Here is a 22,255-nt window from a genome sequence, read left to right on the forward strand (position 1 = left end):
CCACCACTTTGTCTGGTTTATCTACAGTGGTGACCCCAGTTTCATCAACATTACAAATGTCTCCTGGTCCAAACTCACACTTTCTCTAAGTTGTCAAAGAAAGCATTAACATTCTCTCTGTTGAAGCTACTTGCCCTGGCAAGGCTATTTGCCTCTGGCTTTCTCATTGACAGCATTGTATGCCGCTTTAAGAAGCCTGTAAACCACTCTTTGCTGGCCTTTTCTTTTTCTGCCCACAAAGGCGTGAACTTCAGCTGGTGTGCCACAGCAAACTGGTAGGCAAGCATTCTGACCTCACTTGGCGACAGACCAAAATAAATGTCAGCTGACCCAGTAATATACTCAACAAGATGCTTTTCCAAATCAGGTGAAAAAATCTTCTGTGGCGTTGTATAACCAACCATTGTGGTTGGCATGGCTGTCTGACTTTCAATTTTTTCTCTGGTAATCTTTTGACATTACCGAGTCAGAGTACGGAAATTTATGTCAAAATCCTTCAGCTGGTGTGCCACTCTAAACTGGTAGGCAAGCTTTCTTCCTTAATTCCTGCCTTTCTTATCTTCCTTCCAAAAACCTTATTGCAATTACAAATAAATTACAATATCACAATATTTTTTGAGCATGTTCTATGTGTTTTGTAAGTCACATGTGACGACTTGCCCTAAAGTCATTGAGACAACTTGCCCCAAACTGACATGTGTGGTAATGTTGGCTAAATCTCAAGGTTAGCTCAACATAGCACTTTAGTTAAAGTGTCAAAAGACACATTATTGTCTCCTCTATTTTGTGCAAAATAATAATTTTTAACATTCATACCTAACAAAGTTGTATTGCATAAAATGTAAAGTGCAAATGTTTTACTTTTTAAGTAGAAAAATAAGAAAATTGTGTTAACCTCAGATTAGAGTGATCTTGACCACATGTGAACAGGAAGTTGACTATAGAAGAAGACGCACAAAGTGGCTATTTGATTTTTGAGATAGAGCCTCTAGTGTTGGAGTTATGAACAGTGTGACAACTTACCCCGCTCTCTCTACTGTAACGCAGAATTTAAGGTATTGATTTATTCATGTGCTTGGAACTCGTATACTTACAATGTTTTTGACTCCACTAGGGCACATAAACACAGCAGTAAAGTGACTCTCCTTCACCAGGAATGAGGAAGCTGCTTTACAGACACTCCTGTTTTACACACGTCACTCAAACACAGAAGCAGGAAACTATTTCAACTCCTCAGTTCAGAGAAAAAGACACTGAAGTATTGTTGAGCTGTTGTGTGTTCGTGTCTCTCTGTATTCATGCAGTAAAATGGCAGAAGCCAGAATTTCTCAGGATGAGTTCACGTGTCCAGTGTGTCTGGATCTCCTGAAGGATCCAGTGGCTATCCACTGTGGACACAGTTACTGTAAGATCTGTATTACAGACTGCTGGGATCAGGAGGATGAGAAGAGAGTCTACAGCTGCCCTCAGTGCAGACAGACCTTCAGTCCAAGACCTGCTTTAGCTAAAAACACCATTCTGGCTGAACTGGTGGAGAAACTGAAGACGACTAAACTTCCTGCTGACTGTTACGCTGGAGCTGGAGACGTGCAGTGTGACGTCTGTACTGGAAGAAAATACAAAGCCGTCAAGTCCTGTCTGGTGTGTCAGGAATCTTACTGTCAAACTCATTTAGACCGTCATGAGGAATTTCACACTCGTAAGCCACACAAAGTGATTGATGCCACTGGACGACTGCAGGACATGATCTGCCGTAAACATGATAAAGAGCTAGAAATGTTCTGTGTCACTGATCAACAGTGCATCTGTGTGTGGTGTAAGGAGAGTGAACATAAAAACCACAACACTGTATCAACTGCAGAACAGAGGACAGAGACACAGGTATGAACTGAGAGGGATTGATCACACAGAAATGAAAGTGTCTTTATTAACTCACTCATTTACTCATGTTGTTCCGAACCAGTTTGACTGAGTTTCTTCTGTGGAATATAAAAGATGATATTTTGAAGAATGTCTCGTCTATTTTAGTTTATACATTGTAAGTCAATGGAGTAAAAAAAAAATTCAAGCAACAAAAAGCAGAAAAAGCATAAAAGTAATCTAAACAACTAGTGGTTAAAGAAAGGAGTACGCTTAAGTGTATTGACATGCACTTGTAGTGTACTTCAAATTAAAAGTATATTTAAAAAAAAAACTGTACTTGCAGATAATATAATATTAATGAAATGAAAGGCCACTTAAGTGCACTTAAAGAGAGTCAACTTTCATGAATGTTTCATAAGTACACTTTATAAAGTACACTTTTTTATAATGTAAAAAGAAAAGTTTTACTTTAAAGTACATTTTAATAATATTTAATATTTCAATTTTACTCAATAGAATTACGAAATTACATTATATACTTAAATATTACTTAAGTGGGTCAAAAAGTCACTCTTAAGTTCAGCTAATTGCTTTATATTTACATTTAAACTATGATACATTTTCATTTAATAGCAATTATATTAACAATTATATTCTTGTATAATTTCCTAAATAAGTGCAGTCTTTAAAATATGTTACTATCAAAAGAGCCAAATTTTTATTCACAAATCAAATCACTGATAAACTCATGTATGTGGAGCCCAAATCAAATATGATGACATCAAACACATCACACTTTCACTGGTGTTTGTGTCATGACATCATGGTGTTTAGTCATGTGACTGTGACATGAAAGAACCAATGAGGTTTGACGTTATTGACGTGTCACCATATTTTATGTGGCCTCTGTAAACCGCTGAGACATTCTTCTAAATATCTTCTGTTGTGTCTCACAATAGACAGAAAGTCATACAGGTTTGGAGCGACATGAGGGAGAGTAAATGATGATACTAATGATATAAAACTAGGCACTGATGAAATACTGCTGACATTCATTTCAGGAAACCATGAATCTGTGGTTTGAACCAGACAGTAAAAACTTACCATGCAAGATCTTTAACCACTTCACCAACTCTGGATTCATGTAACTTTAATGTTTGTATGACAGTAGTTTTATGTGTCATTTCCTGTCATTGGTTTGTCCTCCAGAAACAGCTGAAGGAGACGCAGATGAAGATCCGTCAGAGAATCCAGCAGAGACAGAAAGATCTTCAGCATCTGAGAGAGGCTGTGGAGTCTCATAAGGTGAGTCTGGAGAAGTTTGAGACGTATCAGTTTGGACTCTGTCAGTCATGCTGAAGCCACTGTGTGATTGTGATGTGTGTGTAACAGCGCTCTGCACACACAGCAGTGGAGGACAGTGGGAGGATCTTCACTGAGATCATCCGCTCCATTGAGAGAAGCCGCTCTGAGGTCACACAGCGGATCAGAGATCAGGAAAAGACTGCAGTGAGTCGAGCTGAAGGACGACTGGAGCGACTGGAGCAGGAGATCAATGATCTGAGGAGGAGAGACGCTGAGCTGGAGCAGCTTTCACACACACAAGATCATATCCAGTTCCTGCAGGTAACAGAGATCTAGAAGAACAGGATCAAAGTGGACTTGAGCAAGATCCTGCTATGACAGAGAAACATTTCATGAGAGCAGAATGAGCCGTTGACTGAGATGTTGTCAGGAATTCAGTCAGATTCAGTCAAGTGTTGTGTTATCATATAATCATCAGTCAGACTCTCATCTGATCATCTTCTGTTTAAAGAGACACACTTACAAAGCCCTGGGAAATTAACCATTAAATATTAACTCATTTTTCCTTCTGGTTTCTTCTGTCTTGATGAAATCAGTGAACTTGATGTTCCCTTTCGTTGTCACTCCGAGTTACGTCGGATGGCGACGAATGGGGTTTCGCTTAGAAATCCTATCATCTTCGAGTATATAAAACGAGCCAATGGCAAAGAAATGCCATGGGTCTGCAGAATTTGCATAGCGTAACTCCGCCCCACGCAGGGGGTATATAAGGAAGTGCGCGAGCAACATGCAGATATGTTTTCGCTTCGGAGCCAAGTTGATGTACTTCACTCCACAGCCAATCCTGAGTTCATCTCTTCATTCTCTTCGAGACGAGCCTCTCTCCAAGTGTTGGTGTGACAGCGAGTTCCAGCGAGTGCACATTCCCTGCTTATCTGTGCAGTGATTTGCCAGTGTTTGTGTGTTCTCTCCCTGGTCGCTTCAGCATTTGTGGAGAAATCTCCTTTCTAAAAGAGCTTGCACGCGGCACGTCTTTTTAAAGATGCCTCGCCCGTGCACTTCTGGTTGCGGTCTATTCATTTCTGACTCTGATGGGCACAATCGCTGTCTTGTGTGTCTGGGCTTAGAGCACGCTAAGGCAGCGTTTGTGGATCAGTCATGTTCCCATTGCGGGAACATGCCCATCGCACGGTTACGGTCGAGACTCAATGACCTTCATGGTAGAGTCCCCTCATCCGCACCCCGATCTACGGGCTCCGCGAGAGCTAGTACTTCGGCTGGCAGCCAGGGTGACCTGAGGATTACGGTGTGGGACAAAGGGCCGACTATTCCACGCTCCACACCGTCCTCTAGCGCCGTGCAACCCGCTAGTGTTTCAAATGAGCCCACCGTACAGTCCTCTGACTTGCCGCGGGTCTCATTTGGCGCTCCAGAGGAAGATTCGATGTCGATCACTGCATCACAGGGTGGGCAAGATTCCTTGGGAAGTGAGGATTCGGCTGTGCTGCCACCTTCGGGTGTGCCAGCATTGCCCGAGTCTGATCCCGAGATGACTGCCATGCTTTCCCGGGCAGCCGCAGCCATTGGGCTTGAGTGGTCCCCGCCACCTGGTCCGGTGCGCTCGCGGCTGGATGATTGGTTTTTGGGTGCCGCCGCTGATCCTCGTCAGCGCGCGACCCCAATGCCTTTCTTCCCGGATGTGCATGAGGAGGTCACGAGGTCCTGGAAGGCACCATTGTCTTCTCGTGATCGCTCGGCGACCTCCTCCGCCCTGCCTCCTCTCGATCAGGCGGCCGCCAAAGGGTACACTGGGGTTCCCCAGGTTGGACGCTCTGTTGCGATGCAACTGTGTCCTCAGAGTGCTTCTTCCCGTGGTGACCCAAAGCACCCCTCCAAAGCCTATAGGTTCTCCTCCACCCTTGTGGCGAAGGCCTATAGAGCTGCGGGGCTGGCGGCTTCCTCACTGCATGCCATGGCGACACTCCAGGTCTACCAGGCCCAGATGTTGCGTGACATGCACGAGGGGAGGACTGACCCAGGGCTCTTTGATGAGCTGCGTGCCGCCACCGACCTTGCTCTCCGAGCGACGAAGGTGACCGCACGCTCCCTGGGTAAGGTGATGTCCACTTGCGTGGTCCAGGAGAGACATCTGTGGCTCAACCTGGCCGATATGCGTGAGGCCGAGCGAACCCGTTTCCTCGACACTCCCATATCCCAGGCTGGCCTCTTCGGCGGGGCGGTTGAGGACTTTGCCCAGCAGTTCTCGACCGCCCAGAAGCAGACTGAGGCTCTCAAACACGTCCTGCCCCGACGGCCAGCTGCTGCCTCCACCCAGCCGTCGGCACAGGTGCCTCAGTCTGCTCGCCGCCGAGGGCGCCCTTCTACGGCTCCCACCCCTCCCGCACGGCCCCAGCAGCAGCCTCCATCCGGGTCGCGTCGTGGAGGACGCCGTAGGAAGGCGCCACAGCCCTCTCCCGCCCCGTGCCCCGCTAAACGGCAGGCCAAACGGCGCTCCTGAGACGGGCTGCTCAGAGATGGCGTTGAGTTCTTCCCAGGAGACGGTAGCAGGGCCGCTCCTTCCCCCGGTGGAGGGCCGGGGGAGAATCCTTGGTTTTCCCCACCCCGCTGCTCGTCCCACGACGAGCAGCACCCTAATGTGGTTAAAGAAAGAACTCACTCCCCCATCTCTGAGCACACAGAGTGTCCGGATGACAGTGCGCGCCGCTCACGAGCCTCGCCACTCTCGTCCCCCTCTGTCGCCAGTTCCCTGCCAGAGCACGCCCCAGTGGGACGCTGGTCCTCCCCTGGCCTCCTCTGGCAGGACGCGGCTAATGACTGGGCCCCCGCACCGGGCCGCTATGCCACCCACACCTGGGCCGGTCATTCCGCCTCGCTGCACCACCGAGGGTACGTCTGTGGTCCGCATGACCCCGCTGGTACAGTTCCTGGAAGCCTGGTTAGAGCTTCCCAGGCTGTCCCGCTGGGTCGCGAGGACCATCAGGCTCGGCTACGTGATTCAGTTCGCGCGGTCTCCTCCCCGCTTCAGGGGAGTCCGCTTCACTATGGTCGGTGGCAATGCCCCGGTTATGAGAGCGGAGGTCGCTACCTTACTGGCGAAGGGTGCGATCGAGACTGTCCCTCCAGCCGAAATGAGGTCCGGCTTTTACAGCCCCTACTTCATTGTACCGAAGAAGTCCGGTGGGTTACGACCAATCCTCGACTTGCGCATCTTGAACCGCTCCCTTCACAGGATGCCGTTCAAGATGCTCACGGCCAAACGCATTTTCGAGTGCATACGGCCGCAGGATTGGTTTGCAGCGATTGACCTGAAGGATGCCTACTTCCATGTCTCCATTCTTCCTCGACACAGACCGTTTCTACGGTTTCCTTTCGAGGGGCAGGCATACCAGTACGCTGTTCTCCCTTTCGGGCTAGCTCTGTCCTCGCGTCTTTACGAAGGTCATCGAGGCAGCCCTTGTTCCCCTTCGGGAACACGGGGTTCGCATCCTGAACTATCTCGACAACTGGCTGATCCTAGCTCACTCTCGAGACCAGGTTTGCGAACACAGGGACCTAGTGCTCCGGCACCTAGCTCGTCTGGGCCTTCGGGTCAACTGGGAGAAGAGCAAACTCTGCCCAGTGCAGAGGATCTCTTTTCTCGGTATGGAAATCGACTCGGCCGCCATGTGCGCGCAGCTTACGAGCGAGCGCGCGCAGTCACTGCTGATTCGCCTTCGTAAGTTCGAGGGCAAGGGTGTGGTTCAACTGAAACTATTTCAGAGGCTCCTGGGGCATATGGCATCTGCAGCCGCAGTCACGCCGCTCGGGTTGCTTCATATGAGACCACTTCAGCTTTGGCTTCGCGATCGAGTCCCGAGGTGGGCATGGCATCACGGCACGCTCCGAGTCCCAGTGACTCCGACCTGCCGTCAGACCTTCACCCCGTGGTCGAACCTCAGTTTTCTTCGGGCCGGAGTGCCCTTGGAACGAGTTTCCAGGCATGTTGTTGTATCAACAGATGCCTCCACCACGGGCTGGGGCGCCATGTGCAATGGACATGCTGCCGCGGGCTCCTGGACAGGACCCCAGTGCCTTTGGCATGTCAATTGCCTCGAGTTGTTGGCGGTACGTCTTGCTCTGCACCGCTTCCATGCGTTGCTCAGGGGTCAACACGTACTAGTCCGATCGGACAATACCGCGACTGTAGCGTACATCTACCGTCAAAGTGGTCTGCGCTCCCGCCGTATGTCACAACTCGCCCGCCACCTCCTCATATGGAGTCAGAAGCATCTGAGGTCGCTTTGAGCCATTTATATCCCGGGAGACCTGAACCAGGCGGCCGACGAGCTGTCTCGGCTTCGGCCTCTCGCTGGAGATTGGCGACTCCATCCCCAGACGGTTCAGCTGATTTGGGATCAGTTCGGGGACGCACAGGTAGACCTGTTTGCCTCCCATGACTCGTCCCACTGCGGCCTGTTTTATTCCCTGACCGAGGGCACGCTCGGCACGGATGCACTGGCGCACAGCTGGCCGCGGGGCCTCCGCAAGTATGCGTTTCCCCCAGTGAGCCTTCTTGCGCAGACTTTGCGCAAGATCAGGGAGGACGAGGAGCAGGTAATTTTGGTTGCCCCATACTGGCCCAACCGCACCTGGTTCTCAGAACTAGTACTCCTCGCGACAGCACCTCCCTGGCCAATTCCCCTGAGGAAGGACCTGCTTTCTCAGGGACGGGGCACCTTATGGCACCCTCGTCCTGATCTTTGGAACCTCCACATGTGGCTCCTGGACGGCACGAGGCAGGTTTGAGTACCCTACCACCAGCGGTGGTGGCTACCATCACTTCCGCTAGAGCATCGTCCACGAGACATGCCTATGCGTTGAAGTGGAACCTCTTCGTCAACTGGTGTTCTTCTAAAAATCTTGAACCCACGAAATGCCCCATCAGTGTCGTGCTTTCCTTCCTGCAAGAAGGGTTGGAGCGAAGGCTGTCTCCCTCCACCCTGAAAGTGTATGTTGCCGCCATTGTCGCACATCACGACGCAGTCGATGGTAAGTCCTTAGGAAAGCACGACCTGATCGTCAGGTTCCTGAGGGGAACCAGGAGATTGAATCCTCCTCGTCCTCCCCTCGTACCCTCTTGGGACCTCTCAGTGGTTTTAACTGCCCTGCAGAGTGCTCCCTTTGAGCCTCTGCAATCAGTGGAGCTTAAGTTCCTGTCAATGAAGACAGCGCTCCTGGTTGCATTGGCCTCCAACAAGAGGGTAGGGGACCTGCAGGCATTTTCAGTTGACGAAGCGTGCCTGGAATTCGGGCCGGCTAACTCTCACGTGATCCTGAGACCCCGGCATGGATATGTGCCCAAGGTTCCCACCACACCCTTTCGAGACCAGGTGGTGAACCTGCAAGCACTGCCCTTGGAGGAGGCAGACCCAGCCTTGGCACTGCTCTGTCCAGTACGCGCACTCCGTGCTTACGTTGACAGGACGCAGTGTTTCAGGACCTCAGACCAGCTCTTTGTCTGTCATGGTGGGAAGCTGAAGGGAAAGGCTCTCTCCAAGCAAAGGTTGTCTCACTGGATAGTGGACGCCATTGCTTTGGCATACCAGCAGCAAGGTCGACCATGCCCCCTTGGTGTGACGGCCCACTCCACCCGGAGTGTGGCATCCTCTTGGGCTCTAGCGCATGGCGCCTCGCTAACAGACATCTGCAGAGCTGCAGGCTGGGCGACACCTAACACATTCGCGAGATTCTATAATCTCCGAGTGGAGCCAGTTTCTTCTCATGTACTCGCTTCAACTAGCCGGTAAGAGATTCTGCTCAGGTGTCTTCGCTTGCTCGCCATTGCTCTCCACGGACGGGATACGTGCGATATTTTCCTCAGGTGAGCCTAATAAGCCCTGAGTCTCCTCCAGCACTGATGAAGTCAACGCCAGAGTTTTGCAACTGAGCAGCTTTCGCGCTTGGCTAGGTGCCTCCATGTGCATGGTTCCCCCTCTGGGCGACCCCCACATGTGTATTCCACTGTAAGCCTCTTTGAGCATGTGTCTTTCCCTTGGCAAGCCACCTTGCCACCCCTGGGGTTGAAATATTCCACCTGCGGTTGGACACCCCAGTGTTACTCCGTATGCAGCCCTTCGGGGTCATATGTGTATTCCAAGTCCCCCCCTTCGGGTTGGGCATGATTGCATATTTCCACTGGATATGCTTCCCAGTGTACCTTGGTATTCCTGTGTTAAGTAGGACTCCTTCGTCCGTGCTAGTCTCACGACAGGGAGCTCAGACTTACGCAGGGCACTGGAAGACAGTCGAGAGATGGCGTGATTACACTGGGAACCCCATTCGTCGTCATCCGACGTAACTCGGTGTGACAACGAAAGGGAACGTCTCGGTTACCTATGTAACCCTCGTTCCCTGAGTAGGGAACGGAGACGTTACGTCTCCCTGCCACTTCCGCTGTACCGCTGGAACGCCTGAGTTCAGTCTCGGCTCCTCAGCGAAGACATATCTGCATGTTGCCAGCGCACTTCCTTATATACCCCCTGCGTGGGGCGGAGTTACGCTATGCAAATTCCGCAGACCCATGGCATTTCTTTGCCATTGGCTCGTTTTATATACTCGAAGATGATAGGATTTCTAAGCGAAACCCCATTCGTCGTCATCCGACGTAACGTCTCCGTTCCCTACTCAGGGAACGAGGGTTACATACGTAACCGAGACGGTATCAATATCCAGCCAACTAGATTTTTCATCCTCTTTTAATGAAATCTTTTATTTCTACTAAAATAATTTCAGTAATTGGCACCAAAATTGGGTCAGGTGATCTTCAAAGTTGATAGTATTGATAATGTTCATAAAATTAAACAAACAAATTTCAATAGAAATTACATTGAGTATATTTTAATTTATCATAAATGTGTGTCAGTTCATTCAGCATTAACTTTAACCATATTTCAAAGACAATAGAAATAATTCTGAAATTACATATACAGATATTAAATCCTACTTAAGTTGATCAAAAAGCTCTCTAAATATTAGCTAATTGCATTTAATATAAATTTAGACTATACGACATTCATTTAATTAAAATAATTATTTTAATTATAATTTAAAAAATACTTATTACATTCATTCTGCTCTGATATCTGCTATGCTATGATATTTAAATAATATTATTATTAAGTGTGAAATACTAGAGTTTGTAGCATTAAATGATGAATACTAGAGTTTGTAGCATTAAATGATGAATATGAGGAGAATGTGCTGATTGTGTGAAAGTGCTGGATTGAAGCGAGTCACTGAAGAGAAGTCAAGTCAACAAGAGCCGCTCAGATCTGATATAGTGCAGGTTATTGGCTGAAGTGTGGAGATGATGAGTTTTGATTTCTGTTTTCTGTAGAGTTTCCAATCTCTCTCAGCACCTCCTGAATCTACAGACGAACCCGACGTTTCCTTCAGTTCTCTCTCCTCTTTTGATGGCGTGAGAGAATCTGTCCGTCAGCTGAGAGACAAACTGGAGGATTTCTGCAAAGAGGAGATCAAGAAGATCTCAGACGGAGGTAAAGTCCTGCGCCTCGTTTATACAGACGTGTGGAGAAAGATCCCAAATCTGAACGTACAACGAAATGTTCCTATGGTTTAGAAATGGATGTATTTTATCTTGTCATTTCTCTTCACACTGTTCATGTCTGTTTATTTCCACAGTCACTTTCACCAACATGAATCCCAAGACCAGGAACGACTTCCTACAATGTGAGTCACTAGAAAACAAGCAGAAAAACTCACTGAATGTGTTCATGTTCTTCCTGTAGAAGGAGAAATAAATCATGATAGAAGAGTTTTATAATTGATCATGTAAATGATGATTTGCACAGGATATTTGGTCAGCTGTACTGAGACACTGATGATACACTGAACATTGATTCATGAAGAGTTCAGATACATTAAAAGATCAGACAGATTCAAAATTCCTGTTTCTGATGTGTTTTCTCTCCATCAGATTCCCATCAGCTCACTCTGGATCTGAACACAGTGAATAAACTCCTCAGTCTGTCTGAGAGGAACAGAGTGATTACTAACACTGACACAGAGCAGCCGTATCCTGATCATCCAGACAGATTTGATCAGAGGTTTCAGGTGTTGTGTAGAGAGAGTGTGTGTGGACGCTGTTACTGGGAGATTGAGTGCAGTGGTGAATATGTGTATGTATCAGTGGCATATAAGAGCATCAGCAGGAAGGGACGGGGTAATGAGTGTTTGTTTGGAGGTAATGATCAGTCCTGGATTTTGTCCTGCTCTTCCTCCAGTTACTCATTCTGGCACAATAAGATAAAGACTTCTCTCCCTGTAAAGTCCATCAGCAGAAGAATAGGAGTGTATGTGGATCACAGTGCAGGAACTCTGTCCTTCTACAGCGTCTCTGACACAATGAGCCTCATCCACACAGTCCAGACCACATTCACTCAGACGCTCTATCCTGGGTTTTGGGTTTGGTCTGGATCATCAGTGAAACTGTGTTGATGTTTCAGAACAGATTGTAGAGAGATTTTACCCATAATACTTTGAGCCGCACGATAAATCAGTAACAGTGAGATACAGAGACTCTTATTTCCTCTTCATTACATTAATTCTGATGAACTTCACTGAAATAAAACAGAATAAATATGTGTATCATTGAGACAGTAAGGGCAAAAAGTTGAGGATTTTGTAAGGTTGTATTATTAATATCTACATCTGAGAATTTGGTTCAGATTATTATGTCATTAGGGATAGCCTTAATTAGTTAAATTCTTATAAACCTTATTTTGAAATAAAATTAGGGTACATGTTAATTGCCCATTCTTGTCAATAAGCTAGTTTACAATTAAAATGTTGTGCCGAACCCAATTCTCCATGTACAATGACTTCTTATTATGAATTATATCACCATTGTTCCTTATAAAACTCCTGCTAGGAGAAAAATTGTGTTTGTACAAAAGTGTATTTTTTCACAAATTTTGTATGTATGCAAATTGTATAATATCCAAGGTACACATTTCTAGTTATTGTGCAATTAATTATCATATTGTATTTTCAGAAAGTTTTGGAATATTTTCCTCTCCCCAAATTTGTCACTACCGAAACACAATAATAAATAATTTAATAGGAAGGCTAATATTGACCTATTCATATTTTGTTTACATCTACCTTGTAAATATATATTTTTTGCTATTTAAAAAAAAAGAAAGTTTTCACAGGAAAATCAATAACAATTCAAATTTGAACAATATTTCAAGTGTAATTTATAAGATTCGTTGTATATTGAATTCAATCTGTCTTTGTAAAAGCCATTAAGTTAATCATACTGATTTCAAAGTTAAGGGTTCATTAGTTTGAATGTACATTGAACCAAACACTATAATAACATCTTAGTTGATAATTCAATATACTTTATTTTAGACAAAACATCCCATGTTTCGGTCGTGACGGCACATTTTCAGTGACAGTAATGTTTCGGTCATGACTGTTTCGGTAGTGACAATTTTAGATACTTTTGAGCCTAGTTCAAAGATGATAACCAGCACATGGTTACCTAGCTCAGTTCTGAACAGTTGTACACACATAAAAACTAAATTTTATGGAGTAACACCCAAAAACGTTTGCTTAATTGCAGAAAAAAAGGTGTTTGGTAGTGACGTTGTCACGGGCGTGCAACAAGATGAACCCAAGCGCAGACAGTACACAATACAAACGGGATTTATTGATATAAAACAGAAAACAAAACCCACGAGGGGTCAAAACAACACAGGTAACGGGTGACTAGACTGACAAGGCTTAACTATATAAAGACAATCAACTTCACTAACAAAAACTCTAGACAAGGTATTCACAGCAACAACAATTCACAGATACACATTTCACAATGAACCGACAAAGGACAGCAAACACAAGGGGATTAAATAGGGACAAACTAATGAGGGAAACAGGTGATAATTAGGAGGAGATAATTACTAAATGAGGGTAACAAGGAGGGCGGGGCTGGGAAACGAGACAACACAAGCACATGGCCAAACTAATGACCAAGCGCTTGTACACAAAACATGGGTCTGTCATGATCCTGCCACAAGACTAGAGAACTACTAAAACACAAGGCAGAATCATGACAGACGTTCCTTAAAGTTACACACATATTTTCAGACTTTTGAACACATTTCCCTCAAAATGATGGTACCTACAGTATCTACAATGAAAGAGAGGCTATGAGAGAGAGGGACACAGGAATATTTCCTGATCAGAAATGTAGGGCTGTGGTTAAAATCAGTCTCAGCCAATGGACTAAAACACACACTGTTTCGGTAGTGACATGAACATACGGGACACATTGTTTTTACATAAAGTTTCATGATTTAAAAATAAAATATAAAATACATGTTTTTTTAACTTCACTTTTTAAAAGAAATCAAAAATATATTTTTAAAAACATCAATGATAAAAATTTAACATTTAACTTTTCAATATCATTTTCACAAGTTGACAGCCACCTCCCCAATTGAAAGTAACCAATAAATTATGATTTTATATATTAAGCTTACTGATATTTTAAATGTTATTGTGGGATTCAATAGATAATAGAAGGATCTTTGTAAACATCTCAAATTTGAATACTCAAATGCTTTTTAAATGTGTTTTTTGGTTGTGGGACAGCAGTTTGCACCAATTCTGTAGAATGGCCCATTTATGATATAGACATTCCCAACTATATTTCTTGAATATAAAAAAACTATAAAAATACAGAAATAAAATGGCATATAATACACATATATTGGTGTGGCCAAGAGCTGGCAGAGCACCCATAGTTTTGTTGTAAAGTTTTCTTTCATTCACGCAAGACCAGGAGACGTTGGGATAAGCAGAAGTGATTTATTTGGATCTTCGCTGTGTGTCGTCTGTAGTGTTCTTCCAAGTCTAACTGAGTTCTATACAGTATAGTTTTTATACATTTACAAGGAGGAGGGGCTTTTGGAGGTGGAGACAAATCAAGACAAAGCATAGGCATGAGTTGATTCAATCAAGAGTCAGCATAACACTATCATTCAAATGATCCAATCAGCCTGACAGCATCACCCATACCTTCTTACTTTGGGACTATGACACTGTTCCGGATACAAAGGTTAATGTCCGCCACCTGGGCTGCTTGACTTAATCTTCTTTGAAATATCATCATCTATTAGCCTAGAAATCTAGACGCACCCTAGCGGCAGCAAAATGTATTTCGCAGCCAGGGTAGTCTAGCAACTCTCAATAAACCTTCTCGCTGCAAAAACCCAGATTGGGTCAGGCCAATCACGTTGTGTATAGAGTAGGCGGGGGCGGGCTTAACATACACGACAGAGTTGCGACGGTTACCTGGCTGCTGCTACTTGAAAACAAAGAATGGCGGCTGCTGATGGAGAACAACGGTCTTTCGAATCGGCTTTGGCCGCGATCTGGAGGACTTGGAGTTAAGTTTTTCTTTGAGAAAAGAGCAAAGAACGGCACTTAAGTCATTCTTAAAAAAAGGAAGATGTGTTCGTCGTTTTGCCGGCCAGATATGGCAAAAGTTGAATCTATCAACTAATCTCCGCTGTTGGGAAAACGCTCCGGTTGGTTGAAGCGCTGTCCTATTGCGTGCAGAGGGAATTTGAAAGACAGCCGTTTATCCCGCCCCTCGGATTGAGCCGTGACTATGGTGAGTTTCCAGACCTAACATCTTGATGTAGGTCTGGCTTGCCAGGCTAATCATCTATACCTCACATGCTAAAATCAGTAACCTCATTTAAACATTTAATAAATTTGTTATTCCACAGTTTGTAGGGGTCTGTGGGGTGACCTGATGGTGGGACACAGGTGACTGGTGAGGAAAAAGAGCAGAAGAGGGCTGGCCAAACTGGCCTGATCCTGAAGACGTTAACTGGTGCCTTCTCACTTTCGCTCGCATCATTTTGGACCACCACTTGGTCAAACACTTCACCCATGTTTACATCAGAAATATTGCTGTGAACACTGTAAAGATTAATTCAGTTTACATCAGAAACAATCATTCACACTGTGGGCCATCCCACACTTCATATCCATCTAGACCAAATCAATGTTTGATTACAAATGTAGTTTAGATTCAGTTTTAATGTTCCATACATCTGGCAGCACAAGTTAGGCAGAGGTTAGCTATTACACAGAACACAAACTAATATTTTGAACTAGAGGTGAGATCACACAGTGTACAGGGAACATGCCATGATATCATGTTAATCACTGTTTAATGTCAATGCATTACGTATAGCTCACACAAATATGTATTGTAATGTTCTAATGTTCATATCTTCGAAATTCAGTTGTTGTTGCAAGGAACTCCATCACCTTTATAAACTTCCACAACGTCTTGTTTTTAGCAGCCTGTCCACTCCGGCATTCAATCCATCCACACAATTTTTCCTCATGTATCGCTACAGCTTTTCCACTTCTGTTTATCCTCCTCCACTACAGCACACAAACGATGGCGATGGTCAAAAGTTTTCAGGGAAAAGTTACAAATGTACATGATAGAAAATTAAGTGAAATTAAACTCACCATAGAATCCTATTTTATCTGCAATTCCTCTCCATATCAACTCCCTCTAATATCGAGATTTTTGTAGTCGCTGTGCGTTTGTCATAAAGCTCTTTGTGTTCAGACACCAAAGAGACCAGCAGCTCTACATTCATCTTGCCGAGTCATTGCATCTTCTGCTTCTTCTTCTTCTATCAATGTGAGCTCGGTGAAACAGTTTTGTGCTTGAGCTCCACCAAGTACTGTAACTTCAGCAGCTCCAGGCACGAGAACAAAAGTGCCAATCTCATTGGTCGGCCAGTTTTTAACACGGCGCATCAAACCAAAAAAAGGACCCGAGGCATTTTTTTTTTTAAATTACGCTTTTACGTCTGCCGTTTTGCATGTCGGTGTGTGCACTCACATTGGAGTCCTTTGTTTAGTCCCGAGGCGTTAAACGTCAGCCAAAAGCCTGCGTGATAATCCTCCCGGTGTGTGCACAGTAAAAAACGTTGGGTTATTTGTGTAACCCAACCGTTGGGTTACACATATTGGGTCAATATGTTGGGTTATTTTCCAAAAATATTGGGTCATTTTTAAAATCGTTGGGTAATTTCTAGAAATAACCCGACTGTTGGGTTAAATAGCCTACGGTTTCTGCAGTGACGGTTCAAATTTTAACGGTCCAGTGACAGACAGTCAACGCAGGAGCTGCTGCTGCATCCTGATTATGAAAGGTAAGTCATATAGTTTTTATGTAACATTAAGTATTGTGTACTGAGACGTTGAATATAATTATTCTAAATTTGAATTTTATATTTTTTAAAAACGAAGTTCCCTTTAGACCGTTTTAATGATCTCCGGGAAGTGAGATCGATTGGAAATTAATCATATCTATCGCCGTTAGGTCGCTAGCAGTAATAAAGTAATTAATTATAACATTATACTAGCGAAACCGTTTACTACCAGTTACGTACTACAATAAACTAAGTAGGCCTTAGTCTGAAATCACTATCTAGCATTACGCCTGTTTTACGGTATTCGTGATAGCAAATGTCTTTTAAAGGGACTTTAGTGATGGTCTGTCACAGCTGAAGCAGTGCTCCAGACTGGTAACGTACTTTTTTCGTACAGGTACGACTACAATTGTCACTAAATGCGGAACGAAAGAGCTCTACTCATTTGAACCGTAGTGCATGGACCATTTATCAGCTCGGCCCAGCGGCGCGAGCTCAGACATCGGTCACACGACACCACAACAGCGCTGTGAGGTGCAGTGAGAAGCGTTTGAATTCGCTGAAATCTCCGAGATGAAAGATGAAAAAGTGCCGATATTCCCAACAACATTGAAATGGGAAACATTGTGCAACAAATAAACAATTAGTTCATGATTAGTGAAAGAAAGTTGATGTTTTCCAATACACAGATTACCTTGATTTACTGTAGTAGCAAGTTTTTAAGGACTAGTTTACTTTTCTGAAAATATTAAAAAAATTCTGCTTCATTCTAACACAGAAAGGAGTAACTGAAAGTATTAAGCTGCTGGATGACAATGGTTCTCAACTCTGGTCCTGGACAGTCAGTGTACAATAGTACACATTTTGGATGTCTTCATGCACCGGTCTTGGAGTCCCTCTACTAACAAGCTGGTAAGTTGAATAATGATTAGAGATACCAAATGTGCAGTGCTGGGGCTACTACAGATCCGGGTACAGTTAATTTTTTTCAGCTGTCTTCCGTAATTTTCAATACAGTATTTTTTAATTTCAATGGAGCATCACAGTCCCGCCCACAGCCGGTGCCGGAAGTAAAAATTCAATACAATTTCTCCATTGACAGTTGGGGTATAAGCCATAAAAACGTAACCATACATGGTAGACTTAAAACCAGCTACGGCAGTACTAAGTGATTGTATATGCTCATATAACCGCCAAAAGTTCATGGGGCACTAACATTGTTTTGAGATAAATGCCTTTTATTCGCAATGTCTTGGAGAAGTACTTCATTACCCACAATCCTAAACAATCCCACAATCCCACAGTGATGCATCTGATTGGTGGAGCTCGTGTAAACCCCGCGAAAGTTCGTGAAGACTCAAGATAAATAGAAAAAAGAAAAAAAACTGGTGCGTTTTTTTGCACGGTATCACTGATGTGACATTTACTGAGGAGTCTTCTTATGGTATGAGTCATATCAAGCATTTTATGATGCCACTGTCAAAACAATATTTAGCTTAGGCATACCCAGAGCCATAGAGAGCTCTTCATGCATTTACTGAACATTTGTGTAATAATTCATGGCAAGTTAATAAACTAAATATGATGCACTTTCTGGTTTGCTGACCTTCACTTTTTAATTTTCACTTGTTGTTATTAAAAAAATACATTAAATGTTATTAAAATTAAGGATGAACTATAACTTCATGAATAAAATGAGCATGGACCACAAGTGGGAAATTGTTGAGGCATTTGTCAGCAACCTGCCCGTGGGCCGCTGAAACTGATGAGCAGAACGCCGCGCGGACCGCCAGATCTGCACCCGTGAGCCGCGGACCGCCAGCCATGCTTTCCAGTCTATTTACACAATTACTACTGAAAGAACTGCTATAAACGGCACAAGAAAAAGTTTGCGTGGCTGTCGTCAGATTTTAAAGTCGCTCTAAAGGCTCTTTCGCGGTTGTGGCTTCAGTCGACTTCAGTGAGGCGCGGTGGTTTATGGGATGAGTAGTTCCTTCGCTCGGAAATGAAAATATGTACAACGTCTTGTACCTTTGACTTTTTTGGGATTTTCTCGCCGTTTTTTCACTCGAAATGATATGTTGTATGCCTATGAGTTCAGCCGTAGCTGGTTATCTTCAGACATGCTCTAAAACTCTTTAGATACGGATTTTCGAAAACGTCAATGGGAGAAATGAATGGGAAATTTACTTCCGGCACCGAAGCGCTCTCGGGCTGTGGGCGGGACTGTGATGCTCTATATAGTCTGAGCTGTTTGATGACTGACAATGATTGAGTGTCAAAAGAAAGCAAGAAGTCCTCACAGCCAAGTCGAGGAGTTCATGAGACACACACCACCTCAACAAACTGCAGTGCGTGGAATTGATCCTCTGGAACAAAAACTATCGAAGAAATCATTAGAGAATATCCCAGACTTCACAGTTTTCTTGGAATGGTGAGTTTAATATGTATGCACGTGACAGTAGTGGGAAGTTCGGATAATTTTACTAACTCGGATCTTTGAATCTCGTTCATAAAAATGAATAAATATTCATTATAATTTTATGAAATATTATTTTAGCAGAATGTATTTAAATGTCACATGTCAATAGCCAAATTCCCTAAACACATCAAATGTTGATCACATTTAGAATAAGAAAAAAATTGCAATGCAAGGAAGAGGCCAAATTCTGAGAAACAGAAACGATTAATTTATTTATCTGGGTCTTCAGGCTATGCAGTATGTTAGTTTACTCAATCTAAGCCGTTCGTTCATCCCGTGACATCCTCATAAACTGAGCTTTGCAGTCTGTAATACCGGATACAGAACTGATTAGTTCACGTTTCGAGTCTATCGACTTCGGGTTCGAGTAATTTCTTTCAACACGTGACAGCTACATAAGCTGAGCTATGCAATCGGTACCGGATACAGAATTGATTAGTGTATCTCTCGGGTTCGAGTCGTTCAGTTTTATGTCACGGAATATTATACATATATAATATATATCTTTATCAAAGTGGTTTGCCCCGTCATAGATAAAGTTTAAAGCATTACCAACTCTTTAGTACCACATCCATATGGAAAAGAACCATCATAACAGAAATTCTTAAATTATAAATTGAAAGAAATTAAAAAGCTATAATTTGAGACCAAAAATGTATCATGTTACTGTTAAAAAATTAGTAACTCATTTATGTGTCCAGCGCTGTCATGTGACAAAAGAATGAAAGACTCAATAGAATCAGACCCGAAGACTCGAGAGATGAACTAATCATTTCTCTTTCCGGTACTGACAGCATAGCCTCTATGGGACTGACAGGAAGAACAAAAGACTCAGACCCAGACCCGAAAACTCAAGAGATGAACTAATCATTTCTGTTTCCAGTACAGACTCTGTAGTCCCGAGTCATATAAAAGATTCGTTCAAAATAAACGAATCATTCATGAACGACCCATCACTAACAGTAGGCTACAGAGAAGCAAATGGAGCACATAATTGGATGTTTTTAAATAAACATTGACAAAAAACTATAAAAGTTTTAGGGCTGGATGATATGATATAACATTGATAGAAGTGATCACCCGGACTTATATTGTCGTTATATAAAGCGTTCACAGGCAAATTCGTTTTTTTTTTTTTCGGGTGTTGAAATCAGGCTCATATAAATGTTAGGAAACATGATTCCTGGCTGCATGTCAATATCCACAGATCACTGGATCTTTGTTAAGTTGTAAGGAACACTATATCGAGTCCAACCTTTAGTTTAAACTGATAATCGTTTGTTTTACTCACGTTTTCGCAGCAGCTCTTCAGCGGGAAAGTGACGTCAGTGCATACCCTCTATAGGGAAGGGGTGTCTTATTTTGGAAAATTGTTTTGGCTGTGTCGCTGTGTCTGCATATGAAATTAGGTTCACACACGTGTGGTATAGTTGAAAACTGTTTTTTTTTCTTGTCTTTCAAAGATGATCCCGGAGAAATGGCCTGACATCCTTCCATCATCGCCATACCTCACAAATGGAAAAATGGTGTGTCCAACATATGCTGAAATGAAGCGCAGCTTAAATGACATTTGGCCTGTAAGTAAATTTTTTTTATTTTATTTATTTTATTTTTTTATTTATCCTTTATTTTACCAGGTGATGTCCCATTGAGATAGTCAAATCTCTTTTACAAGGGAGCCCTGGGGACAAGGGAGTAAAAGCAACACTATCAAATCAATTTTGATAAATTACCTTGCTCTTCAGCTTATGTTCATCCAAAAAAAGAAAATTCTGTCATGATTACTCACCCTCATGTCGTTCCAAACCTGTAAGACTTTCGCTCATCTTCAGAACACAAAAGAAGATCTTTTAGATGAAATCTGAGAGATTTCTGTCCCTCCATTGACAGTCTACACAACTACCACTTTCAAGCCCCAGAAAGGTAGTAAAGACTTCATTAAAGTAATCCATGTGACTCCAGTGGTTTAACCTCAATTTTATGAACTGACGCGAGTGCTTTGTGCAAAAATACATAATTGTTGCATTCACGCTCTTGTCGTCTGCTCTCGCATTAACACAACATGTTAATGTCGAGGTGCTCTCGTGAACATGCGTTTGAGTTTAATATGTTGTAAATAAAGTGATAAATTATGGTTAAGGGATAGAATATACTCATGTCACTTCATAAAATTGAGGTTGAACCACTGGAGTAACATGTATTACCTTTATGATGTGTTTGCTACCTTTCTGGGGATTAAAAATGATAGTTAGTATTAGTATGGTGTAGCTGTCAATGGAGGGACAGAAATCTGTAAGACTCATCAAAAAGATCTTTATTTGTGTTCCGAAGATGAACGAAAGTCTTACAGGTTTGGAAAGACATGAGGGTGAGTAGTTATTGACCGATTTTACATTTTTGGGTGAACTAACCATTTAACAGCAGGTGTAATGACTAATTAGAGTGACCATATTTTAATTCAATACAGCACTGCTTTGATGTAACTTTTTCATAATTTAACACTGTTGATGTTGTCACAGTGCATGCCCAACTGAACATTATTTATTCTTTTAAGGTTGGACAAGTGAGAAACAGTGAGACAAGCCCGGATCCACATGACTTGATGTGTTTCAAAAATGCTCAATTAGTCTCACCTGATAGCCACAGGGGAGAGACATCATTTTCATCATTTTCAGTTGCAGAGCAGTCAATGTCCTAGCAGTGGAGGCACTGGGGAATCCCTGAGCTGCAGGGAGAGTGAGACGTAATAAACATCAGTAGGCTTAATTTATCAATATGTATTTTACTAAAACACCCTAATAAATGTGCAGCGAGAGACTGAAGTGCTCAGTTTTGAGTGATGGTGCAAAATAATCATTGAATCAGAGCTTTCATTTACATTTAATCATGTGAAAGGTGGTAGTGCTTCTGGGTCTTTCGTCCACTCTGTAGCTGGCATGTCGTACGGGTCCATGTTGTTGATGTCGAGCAGTTTCTCTACATAACGCTGCGTGGCGTTGTTGTTTAGTCTCCCGATAGAGCCCCTTTCCTTTCGCTTCCTCCCTCTCCATTTATTCCCAAGAAACTGCAGCGTATTGCAAAATGCAAACCAATATCAAGCTGCTCTGTCGCTATTTCTCTCGGTCTCACTCCATAGCAACGGATAGCGTATTCTGCCAAGATGGCGGCGCCAAGGCTGCCAACTCTCCAAAACGGAAAATGCAGGGATGGTTTGAAGTAACATCAACCTAGTGTCCCTTTGCATCATGACCTCAAGCCAAACACCTAGAGAAGCTTTTTTTAGATATTTAGAGATATCAGCCGAATGGCTTAGTGCAGGCGCTAATGG

General features: G+C 43.6%; 1 protein-coding gene across 1 annotated transcript; it reads left to right on the forward strand.

Moving 5' to 3' along the window:
• Window positions 1-1,184: 1,184 nt before the first annotated feature.
• Window positions 1,185-12,317, forward strand: LOC307155591 (tripartite motif-containing protein 16-like protein). The gene is made up of 6 exons (XM_079866341.1): window positions 1,185-1,881; window positions 3,073-3,168; window positions 3,256-3,489; window positions 10,565-10,724; window positions 10,870-10,917; window positions 11,165-12,317. The coding sequence occupies exons 1-6, from the start codon at window positions 1,309-1,311 to the stop codon at window positions 11,683-11,685; spliced, it is 1,632 nt and encodes a 543-aa protein (XP_079722467.1). The 5' UTR covers window positions 1,185-1,308; the 3' UTR covers window positions 11,686-12,317.
• Window positions 12,318-22,255: the final 9,938 nt, after the last annotated feature.

This window comes from Squalius cephalus (assembly GCF_949319135.1).
Source record: "Squalius cephalus genome assembly, chromosome: 1".
Taxonomy (NCBI): Eukaryota; Metazoa; Chordata; class Actinopteri; order Cypriniformes; family Leuciscidae; genus Squalius; species Squalius cephalus.